The sequence below is a fragment of the Andrographis paniculata genome, unplaced genomic scaffold (assembly GCF_009805555.1).
Source record: "Andrographis paniculata isolate CXL003 unplaced genomic scaffold, ASM980555v1 Contig32END, whole genome shotgun sequence".
Taxonomy (NCBI): Eukaryota; Viridiplantae; Streptophyta; class Magnoliopsida; order Lamiales; family Acanthaceae; genus Andrographis; species Andrographis paniculata.
Genome location: NW_026137565.1, coordinates 7690486 through 7714094, shown reverse-complemented (window position 1 = coordinate 7714094; position 23609 = coordinate 7690486). Strand labels below are relative to the sequence as shown.

Here is a 23609-nt window from a genome sequence, read left to right as displayed (position 1 = left end):
AGATGTCAATGTCAAAGAGATCTATTATCTGTACATACATATATATATATATATATACATATGGTGATGAGATGAGGTTGAGAAACACAGCAGAGGCCAAGTCCCATCATATTACAACACACCATTACATATAATCTACAGATGCAGATGCTGCTGCTGTTATTTTGAACAACATTTTTAATTTTGACTGCTGTTCTGACAGTCAATCGTCTTTTGCCACACTACAACAACAATTGTGTTTATTTGCTCGCCCCATTCATTCCCCTCTCCTCTCCATATATTCTCTCAGTACTATATATACATATGTATATTCCACTCTACTCATTACATTACTCAGCAGTTACTGATATGTATATGTATGGTATGGATATCTGATCGATCACTCCTTCATTCCCTGCAAGAAACAACAACAATAGTAGTACTTGATTGTCTTCTTTATGACATGGGCTGTGCTTTTTTGAAGTTCGTTGTAGTTCTAATTCTGCAGGTTGTGCTGATTTTCGGAGGAGGGTTTTGCTATGACGACGGCGGAAATGGAGAAATGGAAGAGGAGGAGCTGTCGGGGCTTTTCGAGGTAATGGGCTCGCTTCTCGACGATCCCAGTTGGGCCCAAATGCATCCTTCGCCGTGTACGGACACGCCATGGCCGGGGGTCGAGTGTGAGCTCGCGGAAGACACATCTGTGTTCCACGTCACCAAGATTCATGTCGGAACAGATGTCATCTCCCCGCCCTGTAAAGATTCAGCCGGAATATCCGACTCGATCCTCAAATTGCCCTACCTGAAAACCCTATCCCTCATGAACTGTTTCACCACTTCGCCTGTTTCGTTGGCCATTCCTAAAGTTCTTGGAGCCCTGTCGTTTCTAGAACATTTGGCCCTCGAATCGAATCCAAGCCTGTCGGGACCGATCCCTTTCGCCATGTCCAACCTCGTCAACCTCAAAACGCTCTGCCTGTCGCAGAACAATCTGACCGGCGAAATCCCTGGAGAAATCGGGGCCCTGGTGAACTTGCAGCAGCTCGATCTGAGCCACAATAACCTGACGGGTCCTGTCCCCGGAGAAATTGGCAGCCTGGAAAACCTCGGCATTCTCGACGTCAGCTGGAATTCATTACAAGGCCTTATCCCATCTTCAATTGGGGACCTCAAATTCCTCAAAAAGCTCGATTTAAGCTCCAACAAACTTCAGGGAAGACTCCCCGACGAGGTGGGGAAATTGAAAAGATTAGTTCTGCTGGATTTCAGTCACAATTCTCTAACAGGCCCGATCCCCGAAACCCTGTCGGGTTTGCAGCAACTGCAGTACCTTGTAATGGAGAGCAACCCGTTGAATTCAACCATCCCGTCGTTCATCCCGTCGATGTCCGAGCTCAGCGTGTTGACTTTTTCCAGGTGCGGTTTAACAGGTCCGATCTCGAGCAGGCTGTCGAATCTGAAAAACCTAACGGCGCTGTCGCTGGAAGGCAACCACCTGAGCGGCAGTGTCCCGCCGGAATTAGCGACGCTGCCTCGTCTGAACGCGCTCAACTTAAGCAGCAACCATCTCGCCGGCGAGATATTGTTTCCAGGTGATTTCATAAGCAGGCTCGGCAACAGGCTCGACGTCAGGGAAAACGACAATTTATGCAGTAGACAACAATCGGCGATGAGCAATCCAAATCCTGGCAGATTCTTGCAGCTCCCTCCTTGTCCGAGCGCAGAAATTCCGACGACATTGGCAGACAAGAACAAGAACAAGAACAAGAACAAGCCGGCAACGCTATGCAGAGGGAACAAAAGCTCCAGCAGCAGTGCCCACACTTTCGACGATGATGATGAGAAGAAGATCATAATTCTTTTCCCTGTCGCAGCAATGATCGGCCTCTTCTTGTTTGTTCTTTAGCTCGTGACAATTTTTTTTTTTTTAAAAAAAGAAAAAGAAAAAAAGGGGTCTGTGGTAATAGTACTGTTTGTTATGTTTTCGAGGAATGAGGATTTTCTTCTTTCTTGAAATTCAGTTTTTGTTCTTTGGGAATTGATGCTTGCCGAAACCTATATTCATTCATGGGTCAAATTCAGATTTAAAGTACAGAAAGTTGCAGTCGCAAATATGTGAAACTCAACTGGAAGTGGTTCAGTTCGATAGAATTCGAGTATGGGTCGTGATTATATACAATTAATTAATTAAATGCGTACAGTATATATTTATTTATTTGTATTGATTAGATAATACCTTCAGTTAATGTGTTGTCGTTTTTTGTATCTGGGCAATTTTCTTATAAGGCTGTGGAATTGGGTCACATCAGAGATTGTTACTACTGTAATTTGTTTGGGCAGCTTTTGAAAATTGTGGGATTTGAGAACACAAAGCATGAAATGTCGTATTAACTGATGACAGAGACTAAACCTTGTAATGAAAAAGCAGCAACGAAAGTGGTCTGAGCCTATCTATATTGTAGCAGTAGTAGTACAGTACAGTACAGTAAAACACAGTGTGTTATGGCACGCCCCGCCTGATCACTGATCAGCCAGCTAGGGTCCCTTTTCTTATGTGTCAATTTTTTCATGACCTAAAATCTCATAAATAAAAATCAAATCTTTATGTATAACAATGATGGATTCTCAATATAGTGAGTTAAATGAAATTATATATATTATTTATAACTAATAGAATGTTAAATAATTATCATATATAAATTAAAAATATATATCTTTTTAACAAATAAAAATATAAACATATCTATATATATATATATATGCGATGCACGAATGAAATAATAAATTTTCTTATTAAATTACTTTTATATGATATGTCATACTTTCATTAAATAAGTACTGAAAACGGTGCCTTGGCTTCTGAACTGTGAATCATAGGCATAGTTCATTAAATGCATTATTTGCCATATCTGCTTTCAAATCATAAGTGTCTTGAGCTATAAATACATTATTTATCATTTTTTTTTTTTAAATATTAAATTAAATATTTATTTTTTATTTTTTATATTATATTAAAAATCAATTTTACATCCAAAATATCAAGTGAATAGCTATTTATATCACATCATACTACGAATATTCAAATTCAAAAATTCAAATCTCAACTCAAAATTCAAACTCCCAATCAAACACACGTACATGTAAACTCTACCTAACTCTCATTTATTACATATTCCCGACCTTAAGTCTATACTATACTGTAGTATTTTCTTATAAATATATTAAATAGACGATTTACAGCTACACAAGGTATATTTTACATTTGAGTTTATCTCCTCTTTAAATAATTTTTTTTTATTTGTAATTTATATGATTCCACTCAATTATTGATTTATTTTTATAATTGCTTTTATGAACTAAAATACCATCACACACTTCACTCATTACCTTATTAAATCCAAAGTGTTGTTTCTTTTTCTTTTTTTTTTGTCTTGCACAAACTCCTTAATCAATATAATATGATATTATACTTGCAATATTTTCTGTATTTATCATTTAAATCATTTATAGAAGTACAATTCTTCGTGAATATGTTTATTTTCATCAATAATTGAAGGGCAAGCCCAGTAGACTAGTACACGAATATAAATACATGTGCAGCCCATTATATACATTGGGACATTTTTCTTTTAAATTTAATTTTTAAAAGTATTATATATTTTTCTATTTCTGGGTTTACTACAAAGAATTGGACATAAAAAATTCACCAATGGTATGAGTTTGTTTTGAATTTTAAATTTATAATTACATTATTTAATTGCCTGATTTTTAGTAAAATTATAAATATATTATATCAAAATATTACTTTAAGTAAAAATTTAAATTAAAAATTCGATTTTAGACTCTACCCAAACAAACCTAATCCCCTACATTTTTACTTTTATATTTTCAGTTGTAAAGCCGCAAGCCCTTATTAATTACCCATGTAATTGTAAATCCATTATTAACTAGGCGAACCAAAAGCATAGCCCACTCGCCAAATTATTATTATTATTGTTATTATTATTATTACTATTATTTCTGTTGAAAACAAACAAAAATGGAAAAGTGTGGCCGAACCGATAAGGACAACCTTGACGAGTATGACTATATGAGCTATTTATTATTACTGCTATTCATTTTCCATAACAGTATTCTCGTTTACATATCAACAAATTGTTTTTTTTTTGTTTTTCAGTTTTGTATTTGCGTCTCATTTCTGAACTCCTCCGTCGCTCTCTCTCTGTCACCCTCCTCCCGATTCTTGAAGCCCTTCGCCCCGCCGCCGCTCGCAAATCGCAATAGGTTCGTTCCAATCCATTCCTGCAATCTCGTAAATCTTTTCGATTACTCTAATGATTGCTTGGTCAAACGATTGTACTCTCGTTTCTACTTTGTGTGCTTCGATGATCCCATGATTATGATCTCCGAACCCTTTTCGTCTCTGCAGAAATTATCATTGACTGTGCGTTTAAAAGAATCCATTTTTAACCCTTTTTCTAATCTATGCTCATCCTCGATTGTTTTTGAATGATAACCAGATTTGTGCCGAGGCAGCCATGTCTTCTGTAAGAATGGACAGCATTACGAATGTTATAGAGTACGAGGCTGCTGCAAGAGAGAAGCTGCCGAAGATGGTGTACGATTACTATGCATCTGGAGCAGAGGACCAGTGGACTCTCCAAGAGAATCGGAATGCCTTTTCAAGAATACTGTAACTAACGAGTCACCACAAACTTGTTGATTTATTACGGCACTGTGAATTGCAAGAAGATAACCCTTTTCCGCCGAATCAAATTAACTTTTTAAGTCAAAATACATTTCTGGCAAGATGGTGTTTTGTTTTGATTCCAGTGTCCTTTTCTTTAATTGATTTATGTATGTGTTCTAAATTTGTCAACGACGACGCAGGTTTCGGCCTCGTATATTGGTCGATGTGAGCAACGTTGATTTATCCACAACCATAATGGGCTTCAAGATCTCAATGCCAATCATGGTTGCTCCAACAGCTATGCAGAAAATGGCACATCCTGAAGGTATATAGAAGCTTTTGTACAACATATTTCTTACATTAAGTTAGTTATTTAGTACTATGATCCAAGATTGTTTTAAAGTTGGTTTAGATTTTAATTTAAAGGATATTGAGCAATGATAAGTTCTTGACAAACAACATTCTTTTATTACACGATCGGGTCCTAATATGTAGAAACAGTTTTAGTTCGTCTTCTTAAATCGGCCTAGTATTGTTGTTACACATTTGGTTCGGACAACTTAGTTCCCCCTCGATTGAATTGGTTTAGCTCGATTTGAACTTGAATGGCCACATTTGTTCAGGGGAGCTTGCCACGGCAAGGGCAGCATCAGCAGCCGGCACTATCATGGTTAACCTTTTTGTTTTTCTCAAGTCTTTTTTGTTTTATCCACAACAATCCTATTTAATCCGAAGCTTGATTGGCTGTCTAGACATTATCCTCATGGGCCACAAGCAGTGTCGAAGAGGTTGCATCAACCGGACCAGGCACTCGATTCTTTCAGCTTTATGTGAGTCAGGATTTATGCTATGTGTTCTAACACAAATACAACGTTTGTAATTTGTATAAACTACTTCTAATCCAAGAATGTCCTTTGTTTAGGTTTTCAAGGATAGAAGCGTAGTTCAGCAGGTAGTGAAAAGAGCTGAACGTGCTGGTTTCAAGGCAATTGCTCTGACTGTCGACACTCCAAGGCTAGGCCGAAGAGAAGCTGATATCAAGAACAGGTAAACTATGGCTAAAGTATTCGACTAATCTAGGTTCCAACTAAGAATTAACACACACACACACACATATATATATACATTATATATACATATACATATAAATGCAACAGATTTGTGCTGCCATCGAACTTGACATTGAAGAATTATGAGGGCTTAGATCTTGGCACAATAGATTCAGTGAGTACCTTTAACCTAACTTACTAAATAAGAGTATTTCCAATCCTAATTACACTGAATCCTATCTTTGATCTTAATGTCCCTTACAAGAAACATAGTCTTTATTGTCCGATTTGTAGTTCTTTCGCCGTTCTATTTTCATTCTACTAAGGATGTCCCATGGTTGTCCGACTGTAGGCCAATGACTCTGGACTCGCTGCATATGTTTCTGAACAGATCGACCGGTCTCTTAACTGGAAGGCAACGACATTGTTCCATTCGTTCTAAATGAGTCTCGTGTATTTCTTGTTGGTAAATTTTAAGAACTTAATTTGTGGTACTTGGACAGGATATAAAGTGGCTTCAGTCCATCACTAAATTGCCAATTCTTGTCAAGGGCGTGCTAACTGCCGAGGACGGTAGGCACCTGAGTGTTGAAATAAGCATACTACTTGGTTCTGTAATAATTTTGTTTTGTTATTACATCCATTATATTAGCTCATTTGGCCGTACAAGCTGGCGCAGCGGGGATTATCGTGTCGAATCACGGTGCTCGCCAACTTGACTATGTTCCTGCAACCATAGTAGCCTTGGAGGAGGTTTTGTTCATTCTTACTACCTCGAATCCTCGGGAGAAACTTATTTCATGCCCTGATGCAGACATGGTAATATTTTGTAAATTTTCAGGTTGTGAAAGCTGTAGAGGGGAGAGTTCCGGTGTTCTTGGATGGTGGGATTAGGCGCGGAACAGACGTCTTCAAGGCATTAGCCCTCGGAGCATCGGGTGTATTTGTAAGTGTGAAGAATTGTAATCGACATTTCCTCGTACAGGTTTGTTGTTCATGTGTTGTCTGAACTGTATTTTCAAAAATGCAGATTGGGCGGCCTGTTCTGTTTGCATTAGCGGCCGATGGGGAAGCCGGTGTAAGAAAAGTTCTCGAGATGCTGCGCAACGAATTTGAGCTGACTATGGCGCTGAGCGGGTGCCGGTCGATTGCGGAGATTTCACGTCGCCATGTTGTGGCACCTTGGGACACACATGCGTGGGCACGTCTTTAGATTGTCTGGATTCTTCTTGAACCAGATCATGGCTACATTGTTGTAGGACTTATATATTGTAGTCGAAATAATTGTTATGATTACCTTCCATAGGAGGGTGTTGGAACATGAAAATTGTTGCAGAAATCCATGGTTGGAAAGAATTGTGTGACGAATAAATTATGAGATGGAGAAGAAGATGCATTTAGAAGCAGCGTAGTACATCAATTGCTATGCATTTTCTGAGATATGCTCTTATGCAAACAAATATGTATATGTGTGTATGATCATAAATGAAATAAAATCAATTCAATTTGTTTGAAGGTATAATTTAATGTATACATGTATATGATCAATCTAAACTGAATTCGGATGTACAAAATCTTCTCTTTTTGGTGTAAATGCAACTCTTTTTTGTTTTTTCTAAATCCATTTCGTCTCCAAATCAATTAGCATTTAGCACTCAAAATCAAAGTTCTGGTAAAAACAAACGTATCTGTTACCCAATCCTATTGGGAGGATTGTGAGTAAGGAGATGTAGCTTGTGCTCTATTCTTCCTCTTCTGAAGGAATCTTTGCAGCGATCTCTTCATGTACAGACCATTCGGCGGATTGTAACCTGGAGATTGCACAGTTGTTGACGAAGTTTTCTCCTCGACGATCGATTTCTCATCTTCCGTTTCTCGGTTTGCAAGCAGTATAATTGCCCTAGCCTGAAGATCCGTGACATCGCAGGCGGTGATTCTTCCATTGTAGAATATCGTAAGCTTCTGCTTCTCCTCCTTCGAACTACTATCCGCCATATCCGACCTGAATAGAATCATTCCCAAAGTAAATCCACAATTCAGCACTTAATTAACCCTAGAAACACAAATAACGCACAAAGTCACGAGCGAGAGCGATCAAATTAATTACCTGGAAGCACTGTAATCCGCGGAATGGAAATGAACCGAAGGCGTCACCAGACGAAGCTCCAAATTGCAGTTTCTCGCCATCTCTACTTTCTTCCAATTTCGATGAGAGAGAATGTGATGAAGCGCCGAATGAGAGATCCGTCGGATATATATACGAAGCGAAGTGTGAAAAGGAGAAACTGCCGCCGTATCTATCATATAGTAATTCAAACACGACACCAACTCTCCCCACCCACAGTTTAGCCCAAAACGACAGCGTCTCAATCCTCTCTTTTCGTCACGTGTAGCACGAGTCCCAACCCAACCGCCTCTTGCCAATTGAAAATTTTCAATTAAATTAAGCACGTGCCGTCATCTTTCCTAGTTTCCCGACGAGCCCAACCCAACTATTTTATTTTCACATGTTTTTTTTTTCATCATTTTTGACTACCAAAACATAAACACGTGTATATAATCTATATGTAATCTTTTTTTTTTTGTCATTATTATTTTTTATTATATAGTTTTTTATAATAATACAATTTTCGTTATTTTCCTTTTTTACAGAATTTGTTTAATTTCCTTTTATGGTGTTACCATGTCGAGTCGTGGATTTTGAATTTTAGATGGACTTACAGGAACAATTAAATGCATCATAGTACCAAGTAGTTTATAAATTTTGATACCTACAAGGGTAAAGTGGTCCTTACCTGTATATAGTAATTATGGGATATAAGTAGAGTTGTTCTTTAGCGTTTGATATTAATGTATGCCCTATTTGTATTGTTTTCTAATTATGAGTAAATTTTATTTATTTTGAATTCGAGGATAAATCCAAACTAATTTTATCTGTTTTAGGTTAAGACCAAATTTAATATTAAATAAAAATATTTAATTTACCATTTTAATAAAGTTTACAATACTGAGGATTTGCAATTGAATTTTGAATTGATTTGCTAATACAAGGGGTTGAAATTTATATATGGCTTAATTTTTTTAGTTTACCAACCTTGAATAAGTCTAATCTACTTTATTCATTTTAAAAAAATATTTTTATTACTTTTATTGTTAATTTTTTTTTTAATAAAAATATATTATTTTATTTTGCAATATATCACATTCAAACTAATCTAGTTAGTTTGCCGGGTTAAGGCACTTGTTGAGTATGACTACAAATTTTCACAAAAAAAAAAAAAATCAAAATTTGAAAGAAAAATCACCAATTTTTAAGATTGTGTTTTTATGTTTGAATGAAAAAAGTAGATGTATCAGTAATATTTAAATAAAAAAATTATTTTTATATAATATTAGTATATATTAAATTTATTATTTTTAAATATATAATTTTTACAATTAAAACATGGGAAATTAGAAGTACAAATATATACATTCATTCGAATTAATATTTAGTATTGACCGTTGATTATATTATTGAATTGACGCTAGTGGTCCATCCTTTTAATTATCATAACCTCGTGTTTATTAATTAGTTATTTTTGTTTGTTTTCTTCACTAAAATTGGCGCAGGATACAACGTTCCTCATCTTATCGTACGAAAGGGAGGCTGTGAGTGGGACAACACTGTTAAATTATTATTAATTTTAATTTTATTACATGTGATTAAATACTTTTCAACTGTTCGTGTGTCTCTCTCTTTTTCTTTTCTATTTTTTTTTTTTTAAAAATATTCTTAAAAGTTTAAACACAGTTACTTTAAAAATTATAATTAAATTTAAATTGTGGTATTTATTGGCAATTAGCTGTTTTGCACTTGGATAATAATGGAAAGCTTTAAATGGGCACGGCACAGCCGTATTAGCCTCTCCAGCACAAGAGTTTGGACCATACTGTTTTAATTTTGCAATTTTATTACTTGCTTCATACATAATACTAAAGACTCCAAATATTCACAACATTTGTCATTTTCCTAAAGATTAACCAGCCATAGAATGGAAATTAATAGGTGCTAGTTAGGTGAAACAGTTCAATCAAGAAATGTGTTTTTTTCCCATTCAGCAACAGTAACTATTGCCTAACAAAGTGGACATAAAGTTGATTTTGAGCCAGAACTTTGTTTGGTCGAGTTTTGATCATTCCTGAAAAAAAACAAAAGAAAACACTTGGCTCTGCACGTTTCCATGTTTCTGCAGCACACGAATGCAATAGTTTGGTCACATTTTCAATAAGCATTTGATCTCTCTCTGCTACACAAACAAAGATAAGATCTATACATATACATACATACATACATACAACAGTATGTCTGATTATGATTCTTGGTGACAATTTATTTCAGGACCATGGCCACGGAGCATCCTGCCAAGTGAAGCACCGTGGCTGCGGCTTCTCACTATCATGTTCTCGAAGGTTGTGGGATGTGTCGTTGCTAAATGACGGGCAATGTCGAATATTTTTGTCCCGTAGTAAAGCTTCTTGTCTGTATGCTGGATTGTCATATCTCGGGTGCTGGATGAACGCAACGTTCTTCCACCAGAGCTTAAGAGCCTATGCCAGCAGAAGAGGTCGAGAAAAAAACACATACAAATGCAAAAGCCAATTAGCCATAGGTAACTCAAGAATTTTGCATTTCACTAAAAACCAGGAAATATAATGCCACCCCTTCCCTCGCCCGAGTTTATCAATGCTACGACATAATACAGGCGTAAGTAGTAAGATCAAAGCACGGGAATAGGATAGGAAAGAAACTTACATGCCAATATATCCATAATGCTACCCTATGGGGCATCAACCAAAAGAATCGTGAATGATCCATAGTGGAAGAGGAAGGGGGGACTCTTTTGGCTGTCAATGATGCAGTGAAGTAGTTACCAAGTTCAGGGTGTTGCACTGATATTACGACATGCAAATTGTCGCCCGGATCGCTAGCTTTCATGCTCCAGTTCCCAAGCATATCCTGCATTTGTTACCGGGAATATGTACTAAAAGAAGATAACTAAATACTACCAAGGCTAATATCCGTAACTTGTTTTGAAAGTGGAATCGAAGATGGCTCACCATGAAAGGGCTGACATGTAAGGATTTCGGCACAAAGTCAGATTTTGGATTGAATACAAATGTCACTCTTTCACCCCAAGGTGTGTTGGTAACCTTACGTTAGTTCAAGAAATCAAAACTAAGAGGAATTGGTTTACTTGATCAAGTGAAAGTGCAATCAAAACTAAGCAAGCAGTTCAAGAATAAATGTATGTGACATTCTACTTTAAATTCTGAAGGAGAATTTTACAGTGAAATTCAAAAGCAACAAACTCACCTCAGCAATGCATTTCCTCAAAGTTCTTCCAGAGCTTTCAATGTCATAACAATAGTACAGATTCAAAGGATTTTGTTCATATCCCACGCTGGGAGGTATTGTCAGCAAAAAACTGATCATTCAATCAAGAAATCAGTGTGATACAACGTGAGCATTGTCAACACACAACAGCATCCTCAATTCACACATGGAATATATATGTATATCACAAATGTCATTGCAGCAGTCTCGGCAACCTTTATATTAAGTGATTCGTTCATTCAAAAATGCAGATCAGCTGATGTCGCGTCATAGATGAGTTGGAATTAGAGTTTCTTGTTCTTTATTTTTAAAACTCCTTGTGACTATATATGCAATAGGGCTGTGCATTGTGTAAATTGAACTCGAACACCACCGCTAATTTACAAACCAAATCAATAAACCTACCTGGTGAAAAATCGTTGACAAGAACCGCTAATTGTGAGCGACAATAGGAACCAAATCACAGGCACATAAATTTCAAATTTAAGAAATTAAACCTTATCAGAATTCCTACTCGCAAATGTTAATCATAGAAGAGAAATTCAAGCACCGAAAAGAATCACAACATGAATAAAAAGAGGAAGAGCGGAACATTACACCGGTCCATTAGTCTCAGCAGTGCGACGAGCCTCGTCTGCGGAGAGGTGGTCGGGCGGCGCGTGAATTGCGCCGTCGAGGTCAATGAGCGCATAGCGGACGGTGTATTGGAATGAGTGGTGGACAGGCCGTCGACGCTCGTGCCAGACCGTGCCTTGGTATAGTGTGATAAAACTTCGAGTGTCATCGGAGGCGGAGACACGGCGGAGGAGGCAGCGAAATGGGAGGAGTAGAGACAGGACGACGGAGGAGATACAAGCGGATAAGATGGAACACAGGAGATAGACTATCTCCATACCGAGTTGACTCCGATCTCGCTGTTCATCTTTTTATTTATTTATTATTAGTATTTTTTCATCATTTTAATTTTAATCCAACTTTTTACCTTAGCAGATTAATTTTCTATTTTATCAGTATAATTTTATTATAATTAATTTGAAATTAATACTTAAATGATTTACATTTTACCATTACTTCCAATTTGGGTTGGGTCCATTCAATCCCTTCCGTCTTTGAAAAGCCCAATAGAAGTTTAGTCAGTACAATAATGGGTCCATATAAATTAGGCCCAAATGAAGCCCACGCAAAATAGAGTGAATAAAGGGAAAATGTAGTTATATGTTTGGATGTGGGTTTGAGTGGGAGTTGAAAATATTAAAAATTTGATTGAGATAAGTATGAATGTAATGTTTTGAATAAAAAAATAATTAATATAATAATTTTTATTTTTTTTTAAGTGGAAAAAAATATAAAGGTGGGAAGTTGGGCCAATGCCACAGCCAAGCACACCACTTTTGTTATAAATAATAGGCTTATATCTATCTATGATCTATCTTTATCATAATGGTTATAAAGAAATTAATTTACTGATTATAGAAAATTTATTAACTAATATACTTTTTACGTACACGTTCAATTTATTCATTTTCTTTTTTAATGTAAAATTTTATAATATTAGTGTTTTACAAATAAGTATTAAATTAGGAGAATAAAAAGGGAAATTAAGAATCGGGGATAGGCTCTGAAACTTGTGAGATCACATTCACACTCGTATTCGGACATACTCCCTCCGTCATGCAAATGTGTGCTCATTTGACTGAGCACGAATTCTAATAAAAGTGAGTAATAATGGTTACTTTTTGCTTTTATAATAAAAAAAATACAAAAATATAATAATTTTTTACTTAAAAAAAAAAAAGTGAGTGTAAATTTGAATTAGGATGGAGTAATATTTATTTACTTAGTATGTGGGCTGATTCTTAATATTGACAATAAAATTTGGGAAATTGGTGTGTAATTGAGGTTGGTTTGACAATACAATAGACTTTAAATATTCAAAATTGATTGTAAATTTCAAATTCATTCTACTTGTACTTTTTACATTTCCGAGAGGACACACGCACACACATGTATCTATCTGTATGATATATATAGTGTATATGGTGTGAAACCGTGAATTGGGATGGATATATATACATATAATAAAAATGAATGACCATATAAATAAAAATATATATGGATTTGATGAGGTAGGTAGGCAGCTAACTAGGTTAAGATTGTTATTATTATTATTAAAAATTAATTAAAATTAAAAAAATGGTGCATGCGTGCAAGAATGGGGTGTGTGTGTGTGTGTGTGTCCGCGTGGTTATGGTTGGCGATGGCGAGCCAGCCATGACGTACGGCATGATATATCAAAGTAATTATATTTAATAATAGTCCATAAACTCGTGTGGTACGTGTGCGTCGTGACACACAAATACATAGATAGATACATACGGACGGACATGCCCAGTGTGTGCGTGCAGCTGCATGGGTTTACAGTTTTGACCATTCCTTGTCGGCTTCACATTTATATATCGTAAGCAAGCAAGCACGGTCCATGCATCTGGTTCAACTTCATTAAGCCACAAAACAATGCATGAACTTTGAACACCACATCCACGCCACGTCACTCGTTACGGCCATATAATATATATATATCTCAAACTAAACAATAATCGCCTACCTCGCTGATTGGTGATTCGCTGACTGCTTCCATGCTCAATCCATCGCTAAACTAAACATATAAAATAACATCCTCCTCCTATAGCTATCCATATTATAAATTAAAGTAAATTAAATTATGAATGTGATACGCAGCATCTGGTCCAACACTCGTAATGAGCCCTGAATCAATGTTGCTGCGTAGTTGAATTCTGTTGGCGTTTCTGTTGCAGGATAAGATGAGACGTTGACTACCAGCTGGATCAAATCTCACATGTACCTCTGCATCACGTATTATTATTATTATTATTATTATTATTATTATTATTATATCCATATCGGATCTCATTAATTCCTCTTCCTCTTCCTCTTCCTCTTCCACAAAGCACACATATACACATACATACATACGTGGCACTACAATGCACCAACACATAAATATAACCGCTTTCCTTCCGAGATGCCAGGAACCCAACATTAAAATAATAATAATAATAATAATAATAATACATGTATACATACTTGTGCCCGAACAATCAATCTTACGTCGGCCCTAAATTCAGGCCCAACCCAATGACCACAACATTTTATATTAATTACCATCGCATCATTAATTAATTAATTAAATGACCTCCACTTAATTAGTACTATGAGTGAAGAGTAAAAACTTGCATAGTGGGCTTAATAATTATCATCTTGTCTCCTAAACAAAACAAATGGAACTCTACGAGTGCTATCCACCATTCTCTGCTTAGTGCAATGAGCCATTATTTCTTTTTCAATCGAAAAAATTTTCCGAAAGTGAGTCACCACCCGTAGTTTGAATTAATTAATTAATTATTTCTCCACCATTGAACTCACAGCTGACATTTATTACACACTAGTGTGTGTATATATTAGTTGACTTGCTTCACATTTAAGGAATCACGCAACTTTTTCTCTAAAGCAAAACCAAACGCGTTGACCAAATGAAAAGCTTCTCCAATTCTCACATTTCTATTTTTATTTTTAAATATGAAAACTGTAAATTAGTCAATTCATGTAGAAAGCTATGATGAGACAAGACATCATATAATTCGATTTTAAATAATGAATCTGTCTTTTGAGTTGATTAAGGTGTTGGAAATTAATATTATCATATCAGTCGACACTCGTGACGATGCAATCTGGTTGGTGTATGATTTTGACTCCATTCTCTAGCTCTAATTAATATTAATTACACACACTGTAATAAATAAATAAATTAATTAATTAATGTTGTGCTACCTGAAAGGTGTGCGTATTCATCAGCAGATAACCACCCTATCATTAAGGATAGCATCTTTTTAATATTAATCACAATCAGTTAGCTTAGCAATCGTCATTAATTAAAAATTGGATAATAAAGGCTAAGGCTACCTATGCCATTAAAAAAGGTAAACTAACTAAAGTGCATAAGATTTATGACCACTTATTATTAAACAAGTAATAATAAATTCAACTCCTTTAAAGCGTATGTGTAAGACATGATATGTATTAGAATGTTCTTGAAATTAAATGCATCATGTTTAGAAGACTAACTAATAAATTAAATTATTACACGCATAGTTTTAATTAATTAATTAATTAAACATTAATAGGTAAAGTAAGACCTAACATGTTTTGACCTTGAAAACCTTAACATCCTCAAGAATATACATAAATAATTTATATGGTCATTGTCAGCTCCACTTGCAAGTGTAGAAGATGGATGAAGAGCAGCATTTCACTATAAAATAAATTAAATAAAGTACGTTACACACGCATATAAATATATATATATATATATATATTTGTTGGTCCCTAAATCTGTGGAGTGTGACGAACATCATGATGCACAAGCCCTACTAGCCACTTTCTATTACTTGCGACTTTTGTACACGTCCCTCCAACTTACTTTAATTTATTCTATTTTCTTCCACATAATTAATAGTAATATAATTCTTACATCACACACCACATATATATACATGTATAAAGATTAAGGTAAAATGGTATTCATAGTAATTAATTAGCTACGAGGAGGCTACAAATTTGTTTGGTTTTAATTTTATCAATTTGAATTTTATATAAAAATATAATATTTTATAAAAATAATAATATAACTTTTCCGAAAACTATATGCTACTATAAACTTGACAGTATTAATCTTGATATTGAAATAAAATAAAACAAACCCATATGACGGCCATTGTCGGATTCCTACAGGTACCAGCCCAGTACACTCCGCCTTACCCATTTTATAGTAAATAAATAATTAAATAGAGATGAATTAATTCTTTTGGATTCTACTGGAATTGGAGTCCCTATCGTTTCTTGTGGGCAGGTCTCGGGACCATGCTCCACCGCGTGATATTCACGTGATCACTTCAGTCCTTGACAAATCAGTTCGGTGAATCGTAACATGTATATCTTTTATGATATCCATCTCTCTCTATATATAATACGCATATATTCTAGCTAGGGTTTTCTCATCTGTCCCTAAATTTTATTAATAATAATAATAATACGTTTCGGTTGAGCAATCAGTTTTCGTAGTCCCGGCCCCACCAAATCCTTAATTTCTGCGGGAAGTTGGTCCTGGTCCGTAATACATCATGCTTAAATTGTACTACTAGTATTTATTTATTTAGTTACTTATTACACAACAATGTACTACTATTTAGACTTCGAATTTTGATTTAATGGCAGAATGTGTTTGATTAATTAAATAATTGCATTGGAAATTGGATTAGATGCAACGTTGTCAAGTCTCAGTTTGATTTGAAGGCCGTGTTTGTTTGTTTTTGTATTCTTCTAAAGAACATGTTGGAATAAAAACAATAATAATTGTAATAATTGTTTTTGTGTGTGTGTGGACTGCCGCTGACAAGAAACATCTTTTACTAAAGCTATGGCTAGCATTGAATCTGCGGCAAATTATTTTTTGATTAATTATTTATTATTAATTAATATATTGATTATAGGATATCGCATTCACATTGATCGGGCGGTGGAGATTCAATCTGAGGAACATTTCTTACCGTAAAATTTGATTAAATGGATGCATTCAAATTTGAATCGCAGGTAGGTAGGTAGGTTTACGCTCAATTGCTCGCAGCTACATATTAATTTCCCTCCACAAAACAAATTCTAACACAGTTTTTGTCGTCTTGTGCACTCCTTACCGCCCATCGCCATACAACTTCATTTCGGGCAGACTTTTTTTTTTTTTTTTTTTTTTAAATACAACAATTATACAAAAGCGTGTGGTCGACTGTTTACCTTTTTCTTCAACGCCTTTCTTCGTGAAAATTATAGGACAATCTGACATGTTTTAACTATTCAACTTTCATTATTTTTATTTTTTATTATTTACGATATCGAATGAAAAGCGTTAGTCGATTTCCATGTAAGAATTGAATTTTGTGCATGCTGATCACGTGCTTTTAAAATTTAATTAAATTCAACACTCATTTGATAGATGGATGAACATTAGAAAGAGATTTGGATTATTATTACTTACAATCGGGAAAAGAAAAAAAAAGAAGTTGGATATATATATTTTTAATGATAAAAATAAGTATGTAGTAGTAATAAACAATTCAGTCCTCAGTCGATCCCATGTCTGATGTGAATTATTTTCAGGGTGACTCAGCTTATCTCAATAATTCCAAACTCCATTTCTTAATCCTTAATTTCAGTAAAGACAAAACCTGGCCGAAATCCAACGCCTTGGAACTTAAAAACAGCAGTTTCGTAATATGAATTCCAGATGCCATGTGTGCCTATGTATGATCCATCTATCTTATTAATTTACCACGACTACTACATATCCGAACGAAAATCCCAGAAAGAATGAATTAAAGAAAGCATCTTTAATAAATAAATAAATTAATTAATTAAATGAGCAGGAAGAAAGTGCAGATGGTTGAGGAATTCATGTGCCCTGCTCGGACAGGACAGGACAGGACACACAAACATACTTTGTCAGAAAACTATTCAACTTTTGTGTCTTGTATTCAATTCATTGAAAGAGAGAGAGAGAAAAGGATCGATGATACAGTATGAACTCTCAACACCCTTAAATACATTTTTATAAATTTTAAAAAAAAAAAACAGAAACCAGCTGAGCTCTTGAAACTAACTGTACAGTACGTTCCTAAACTAAAGCTACAAGCTTGGTTCCTTAATGAAACGATTAAAACATAAACAAAATCGAAAGCAGAGGAGAGTCGGGGACGACGATGGTGCTCTAACTCTACCAGTCTCCCTCAGGCACATCATCCTCAACCTAACTACCTACCCTGTATGTATCTATGTATCTAATCTCTCTATATATGCATATATGTAATTAATGTATAGACATGATCAATTACAATTAATTAATTAATTAATTGGTTATTTCAGGCCTGATTTTGCAGGTCGTCGGAGGCAATGAAAGTTCCATGGAATCCGTACGGCACTCTCGACGGGAGTTTCACAGTGGCCTCAACTTTCAGCGTCATCGCATTTACGATCAGCAGCTCTGATTTCTCCGTCGACTCGTCGTGTACGAACGCCAGAATGTACCCATCGTCTTCTCTGTCGGAATTCCCGTCCCGTGGAACGAAAAACGGCTCCCCGCCGTATCTCCGGTCGCCGTAGATGAATTTGTCCACGTGGCCGGTGGAGAGGTCCACCTTTGCGAAGCCGGAGACTTTAGGCCACGGCTCTGCAATTGCCAGGTACGCGAACCGGGTTTTCCGACCGAGCCGGTTGCGGTTCACCATCCCGGCCTCGAGATTGATCTGTTCCGAGGGGTGGATGATCGGCCGCTTCTTGGACTGCCCGGTTTTGAGATTGAGCCGGATTTCGGAGAGGACGCTCTTGAGGTTGTCATCGCATTCGTTGAAAATGGAGTCGGGTGGAGTCATGCATGACCCGATGACAACAACCTCGTCGGTGTCGGGTTCCTCCCAAGAATTCCACAAGTGGAAGCAGAAAGTGTCCTCGCACTCCACCCATATAATATCTCTGGCGTTTGGAGCGTTCTTGGGCAAGATTCCAAACCTCGATTTCTTGTTCTTGTCGTATACCACGGGCGACCCCCCGGTAACCATTTCCTGAAGCTTGAACACCACTTGCTGATCAGGGATTACCACGAAATTCTCTGTGATGGCGAAGTCGTGCATCATCGTCGGCACGTCCAGGGGGATTTCGACGTCCGGCGATTTTTTGCCGTCGGCGGCGGAGAATTTGAAGTATTTGAGGTATGGCTTCTGGACAACGTCGTAGCTGAGGGCGAAGAGCTCTTTTGAGACGGGATCGATTTTGGGGTGGGCAATCATCGTGCTCTTCAATTGCTCCTCGAAGTCGTATCTCCCGACGGTTTCGAGGTCGCCGGAGGGATTTATTCTGACCTGGTAAGGAATATCGTCTTCGGACATGGCGAGCAGGCGGCGGTTGAAGTAGACGAGGCCGGCGTTGGCGACGCCGGTTCCCTGGGTGTGATCGACGAGGCCGAAGAGGCCGCGGGCGTAGAAGAGGAGGAGGCGGGCGATGCCGAGGTGGCCGTGGAGCTCTCCGATGGCTTTGGGGAAGATGGGTCTGCCCAAATTGCGCTCCTGGATGAGCCTCTGCGTCTCCGTGAAACGACAAGCGTAGGTTGCGGAATTCCCGCCGTTAAAACTGACGGCGTGGATCATGCCGTCACCGTCAAACAGGTGGTGGCCCCCAACCGGCTCGTGGAGAGGGTTCGCGCCGTTTCTGACGTAGACGCCGTTAATGCAGTCCGGGATATCGCCGCTGACCTCTAGGTTGCACCGCACCGGCTGCTCCGGCACCGGAGCGAAATTCCCGGCGATTTGGACACGTGGGTCGGTGGTTTTCGGGAGGGGGTGTACCTTCTCGCGTGAAACCAACGCGCCTTCGACAGCGTCGAGCGTCTTCGCTGCGGCCCTCTGGAAGAAGTTCCAGCGCGGCGGTGGCGGTGGCGGCGGCGGAACCTGAAGCTGATCCTCCGGCGGCGGCGATGGGAAAGGGTGATTGAAAACCGCCGGCGTCTGCAGGACGCATTGGATTTGAGGTCTCCTGGTGGGCTTCCTGATGGAAATGGAGGTGGATTTTGAAGGGAAGCCCAGTTGGGAGGAGGAAGGAGAAGAGAATGGCTGGGCCCCCGGCCATGAAGAGGACTGTGCGTATGCCAAAGAAGAAGAAGAAGCAGCAGCAGCCACCATGGAATTAAGAAATACTATTAATATTACAATTAGAGATGCAGTAAGGCAGGCAGGCAGCAGAGAAGAGTGGGTAGTTTGAAGTTGGAGGAGGAAGAAGGGGATATGGGGGGTTTAAATAGAGAGAGAGAGAGAGAGAGAGAGAGAGTGTAGAATGTATGTATGTATATGTATGTGTGTGTATGTGTTAGTGTATGGGGAACCCAAGAAGTAATGAATAGGACATGCAGGAGAAGAAGACCACGTGGTGAGATTTTGGAAAGGGCACTTGTTTGTGTGAGTGTAGTGTGCAAAACAACGACCCATCCCATCCCACCCCCCCTCTCCCTCTCTCTCTCTCTCTCTCTCTCTCTCTCTTCTCACTCACTCCCCTTCCTCTATATATGCTATTACTATATTAATTTTTGAGTATCTTTTCTACCTTCGTCAGCAAACACAAAATAACATGCATCTCTTTAGTCTCTACCTCAGTAACAACAATAATTGTCTCACCCCTCTATAACACTCCAATATTTACTAAATAACCGTATCTATATATATTGAGAAATCGAACAAGATACTTTTCAAACTATGACAATAAGCCATTCTAAACAAGTTTTATGTGACACAATTGAGAAATTAATAAAAGAGTCACACTAGATAAGTTAATGTATGCTGACAAAATCAAGAAAGTGTCACAAACCCAACTTCGATTAGATGAGAAATTTTTGGAAATTTTGAAAGAATAAAAAATTAATATATTTGATGTAATTTTATTTTATTTTTTAATATGTGTGTTAATGAACATAGAATTGGAAGATGGATGTAGCATATATAACATTCTCTTTTTCCATCAATTTAATAATTATTTGAGTTAGATATGAGTTTTAATTAATATAATATTATATTGATTGATTGATTGTAATAAAAAAAAAAAAAGCAGATGTTTGATGGAAGGGAAGTAGCCGTATTTATTGTATGTATTCAAGCATCATATACTATTATATGCAATTGGGATTAAAGTGGAAACGTACAGATCCAAGTGAATAGTGATGAGCCAAAGAATATGCATCTATGTATCTGTGGAGTGCTTTTTTTAACATAACCCATCCATCAATGTTTGCCTAAATTCTGTCTGCTAAATTATTACATGTGTGTGTGTCAGTGTGTGTGTGTGTGTTTGAAGATGACGACACTGCAGTAGCACCCCGTCAGATCAACCCTCCCTCCTCCGATCCATTCCCACTTTACTTGGAAATACATACATACATACATACATATATATATATTTATATTTTTATATTGCAATGCAATAATATTACAAAACAACAACAATCATACATATGTATGACGTATGTCACGGAAAGCAATTCAAATTATGTAAGCCACTCACACTACGTACACATATTCTACCTAGCTCCTTCAATAATTTCATTACCACAAATATCTGTGTCCTCGTCTATATATGTATCCAGAGAATATTTACCAGAAAAATAACCAATGCAGCTGGTCAATACGTATGCAAAATAATTGTGCTAAGTATCTAATTTATCGATCATTGACATTTTCCTGATGAAGAATTAGGCCAGGAAGCAATAGCTCATCAGACACACCAACACTCATTGATTTAAACATAAATCATTTGATTGATTTATTTATTTTTAATCTAAAATTAATAAAAAGAAAAGAGTAGGCAGATTGGAATTAATTTCAATTGGCACATGGACTGCACTATCACCTCAGAAACTATCCTGCATTTTATTGCAACTATACTTATACATGGATTCGTTCAATTTTCCCAATTTGGTATGTGTATATATGGAGGCCGGTAATTAATTAACTAATTATTTAATAATTAATTGGGCAGAGCACATGGTTAGCTGTTAACATTTTTGGCAGAATTAATCATACCACACTTAAAAGCATGCATGTGAAGATTGTAATTAATTAATTAGACTAATTGCAGTAATTAAAAGCATTAATTAATTGATTAATTAATTAAGGGTTGTTTGGTAGTTTTGGCAGTTAGGCTAATCATTGCGCCATTTCTGATAATCCTCCTCAGATATATATATTTATATTTATATTTTATATATGTGTGTGTAATTCTGTACCCAGCCATGTAATGATTAGAACCACAACACAACATGCACAATTACCATCAAAATCAATTTGCAATTATTATAGATTTGGAGGATATATTAAAAACCTGAAAACAATTAAATCAAATCAAATCAAAATCAAAACCCTAATTTCAAAACACCCAATTTGATCATCGATCAAGAATTGAATCATATATGAATGCATTTGTATGTCTCATGTTGAAACAGAATCTACCAACAAATCGAATAAATGTTATTATTGCACATGTAAATAACATGTGCACAATCACATGCACCCCTTTCTCCCTTAAAATCACATATAATTACAATTTACAATCATTACTATTAAAAAATATAATTAAAAATTAAGATATTTTTAAATCCAATTAAGCGAAAACAGAAGACCCCTGGGCGATTTTTATTTTATTTTATTTATAATTATAATTTATTCAAACGGTTGTATAGTTTATATATAGTGTGATTGGCTGATTGGTTGGTAAGATCATGGGGATCTTGGATTAGGTATTTCACAATTAATTTTCATTTTTTAACTTAATTAAAAAAAAAAAAAGCAACTGCTTATCATCATTAGCCATTAGTATAATATGAAAATTGGGTTAATCTTTAATAATATTTTGGTGACAAATCGATATATAATATTGTTTATATAAATTTTTCTTACTCATTGGCTTAATTAGATTGTGTGCTTAAAATAGCATAAAATAAAAGCACATATAAAAAACTATCTAATATCATATTATATCCAAAGATAGAATATCTTATTCAAATATAATAAGCTATATATATATATATATCTTAATTTGTCTCTTCAATTACTATTAGTATAATGGTTTTTGTCATCATGAATGAGTATAGGCTTTGTTTGCATATAATTTTTGTGAAATTTTGAAAATTTTGAATATAATCAAATATTATGTATGGGATATGATATATATATATTTTTCAAAAAAAATATTGAATAGATGATTCTAGTAAAAATTAATTCTAAAAATATTTGTGTGAACATACCCATAATGATTCGTAACTTGTCTATTAGTTTTACCAAATGAAATGTCGTTCAAAATGAATCTTGTTGCTACAATGGTAATAATTAATAAACCCGATTTCCTATTTATTTATCATAAATTTTTGGGAGAGGTGGAAATTGAAATAATTGAATTTGACCGGATCAAAACAAGGACGAGGATGACAATTTCCTCTTCGAAGAAACTATAATCTAAAGTCGGTCGACAATCGTAATGAATGAATGTCTAAATTCATAGGATGGAATATATATACAATCAACTTTCTTTTAATTTCGTAAGCAACTTTAGTAAGTATGATTAAATAAGTCAAAGTCAACCCACTCATGCAGATCCGTGAGTGGAAATTACCCGAATTAGGCAATCAAATTTAGGAAGCCAAAATACGTATGATATGTTGTGTTCCTCTGGAGTTTAACTTAGTTTTTTGTTTATGAGATAGTTGCTTGAATTTAATATTTTTCTATAAAATCACAATTAATGTTGCTTTCACTTCAGATGCTCTAAAACTTCTTTATGAATTAATTAGTGGATGGGGTTGTCACATTTGACTGAAAATCAAATATTCCAATTAAAGATTTGCACGCTATTTATA

At 36.1% G+C, this 23609-nt stretch overlaps 5 protein-coding genes across 6 annotated transcripts; 2 read left to right on the top strand and 3 right to left on the bottom strand.

The window, feature by feature from the left end:
* The first annotated feature begins 157 nt into the window (after window positions 1–157).
* LOC127247920 (receptor like protein 29-like) lies at window positions 158–1976 on the top strand. The gene has a single exon (XM_051270010.1). It carries the CDS (start codon window positions 359–361, stop codon window positions 1883–1885), a length of 1527 nt encoding a protein of 508 aa, XP_051125967.1. The 5' UTR covers window positions 158–358; the 3' UTR covers window positions 1886–1976.
* A 2142-nt stretch (window positions 1977–4118) lies between these two features.
* On the top strand, window positions 4119–7240 carry LOC127247467 (glycolate oxidase 1). The gene is made up of 12 exons (XM_051269301.1): window positions 4119–4263; window positions 4500–4672; window positions 4870–4994; window positions 5293–5339; window positions 5422–5499; window positions 5592–5716; window positions 5827–5893; window positions 6071–6133; window positions 6222–6291; window positions 6371–6471; window positions 6560–6664; window positions 6749–7240. Exons 2-12 carry the CDS (start codon window positions 4518–4520, stop codon window positions 6929–6931), a joined length of 1119 nt encoding a protein of 372 aa, XP_051125258.1. The 5' UTR covers window positions 4119–4263; window positions 4500–4517; the 3' UTR covers window positions 6932–7240.
* On the bottom strand, window positions 7205–7991 carry LOC127247469 (protein TIFY 5A). The gene is made up of 2 exons (XM_051269305.1): window positions 7826–7991; window positions 7205–7720 (listed from the first exon to the last, which is right to left on the bottom strand). The coding sequence occupies exons 1-2, from the start codon at window positions 7903–7905 to the stop codon at window positions 7420–7422; spliced, it is 381 nt and encodes a 126-aa protein (XP_051125262.1). The 5' UTR covers window positions 7906–7991; the 3' UTR covers window positions 7205–7419.
* A 1909-nt stretch (window positions 7992–9900) lies between these two features.
* On the bottom strand, window positions 9901–12016 carry LOC127247468 (uncharacterized). Of its 2 annotated transcripts, XM_051269302.1 has the most exons (5): window positions 11693–12016; window positions 11075–11186; window positions 10819–10911; window positions 10514–10717; window positions 9901–10308 (listed from the first exon to the last, which is right to left on the bottom strand). In XM_051269302.1, exons 1-5 carry the CDS (start codon window positions 11986–11988, stop codon window positions 10096–10098), a joined length of 918 nt encoding a protein of 305 aa, XP_051125259.1. In that variant the 5' UTR covers window positions 11989–12016; the 3' UTR covers window positions 9901–10095. The 2 variants fall into 2 exon arrangements, with proteins under 2 accessions (XP_051125259.1, XP_051125261.1); XM_051269304.1 differs by lacking the exon at window positions 10819–10911.
* Window positions 12017–17838: 5822 nt separating this feature from the next.
* On the bottom strand, window positions 17839–19994 carry LOC127248158 (9-cis-epoxycarotenoid dioxygenase NCED2, chloroplastic-like). The gene has a single exon (XM_051270390.1). It carries the CDS (start codon window positions 19891–19893, stop codon window positions 18082–18084), a length of 1812 nt encoding a protein of 603 aa, XP_051126347.1. The 5' UTR covers window positions 19894–19994; the 3' UTR covers window positions 17839–18081.
* Window positions 19995–23609: the final 3615 nt, after the last annotated feature.

Excerpts from the sequence above, each read along its gene's own strand:
- LOC127247920 (XM_051270010.1), top strand. The coding sequence starts at position 359 with ATGGTATGGATATCTGATCGATCACTCCTTCATTCCCTGCAAGAAACA.
- LOC127247469 (XM_051269305.1), bottom strand. The coding sequence starts at position 7,905 with ATGGCGAGAAACTGCAATTTGGAGCTTCGTCTGGTGACGCCTTCGGTT. Across the intron at positions 7,721-7,825 it reads GCGGATTACAGTGCTTCCAG|GTCGGATATGGCGGATAGTA; the intron begins GTAATTAATTTG and ends GATTCTATTCAG.
- LOC127248158 (XM_051270390.1), bottom strand. The coding sequence starts at position 19,893 with ATGGTGGCTGCTGCTGCTTCTTCTTCTTCTTTGGCATACGCACAGTCC.
- LOC127247467 (XM_051269301.1), top strand. The coding sequence starts at position 4,518 with ATGTCTTCTGTAAGAATGGACAGCATTACGAATGTTATAGAGTACGAG. Across the intron at positions 6,292-6,370 it reads CGTGCTAACTGCCGAGGACG|CTCATTTGGCCGTACAAGCT; the intron begins GTAGGCACCTGA and ends CCATTATATTAG. Across the intron at positions 6,665-6,748 it reads TCGGAGCATCGGGTGTATTT|ATTGGGCGGCCTGTTCTGTT; the intron begins GTAAGTGTGAAG and ends TCAAAAATGCAG.
- LOC127247468 (XM_051269302.1), bottom strand. The coding sequence starts at position 11,988 with ATGGAGATAGTCTATCTCCTGTGTTCCATCTTATCCGCTTGTATCTCC. Across the intron at positions 11,187-11,692 it reads GCTGAGACTAATGGACCGGT|TTTTTTGCTGACAATACCTC; the intron begins GTAATGTTCCGC and ends TTGAATGATCAG. Across the intron at positions 10,912-11,074 it reads TGAGGAAATGCATTGCTGAG|GTTACCAACACACCTTGGGG; the intron begins GTGAGTTTGTTG and ends AACTAACGTAAG.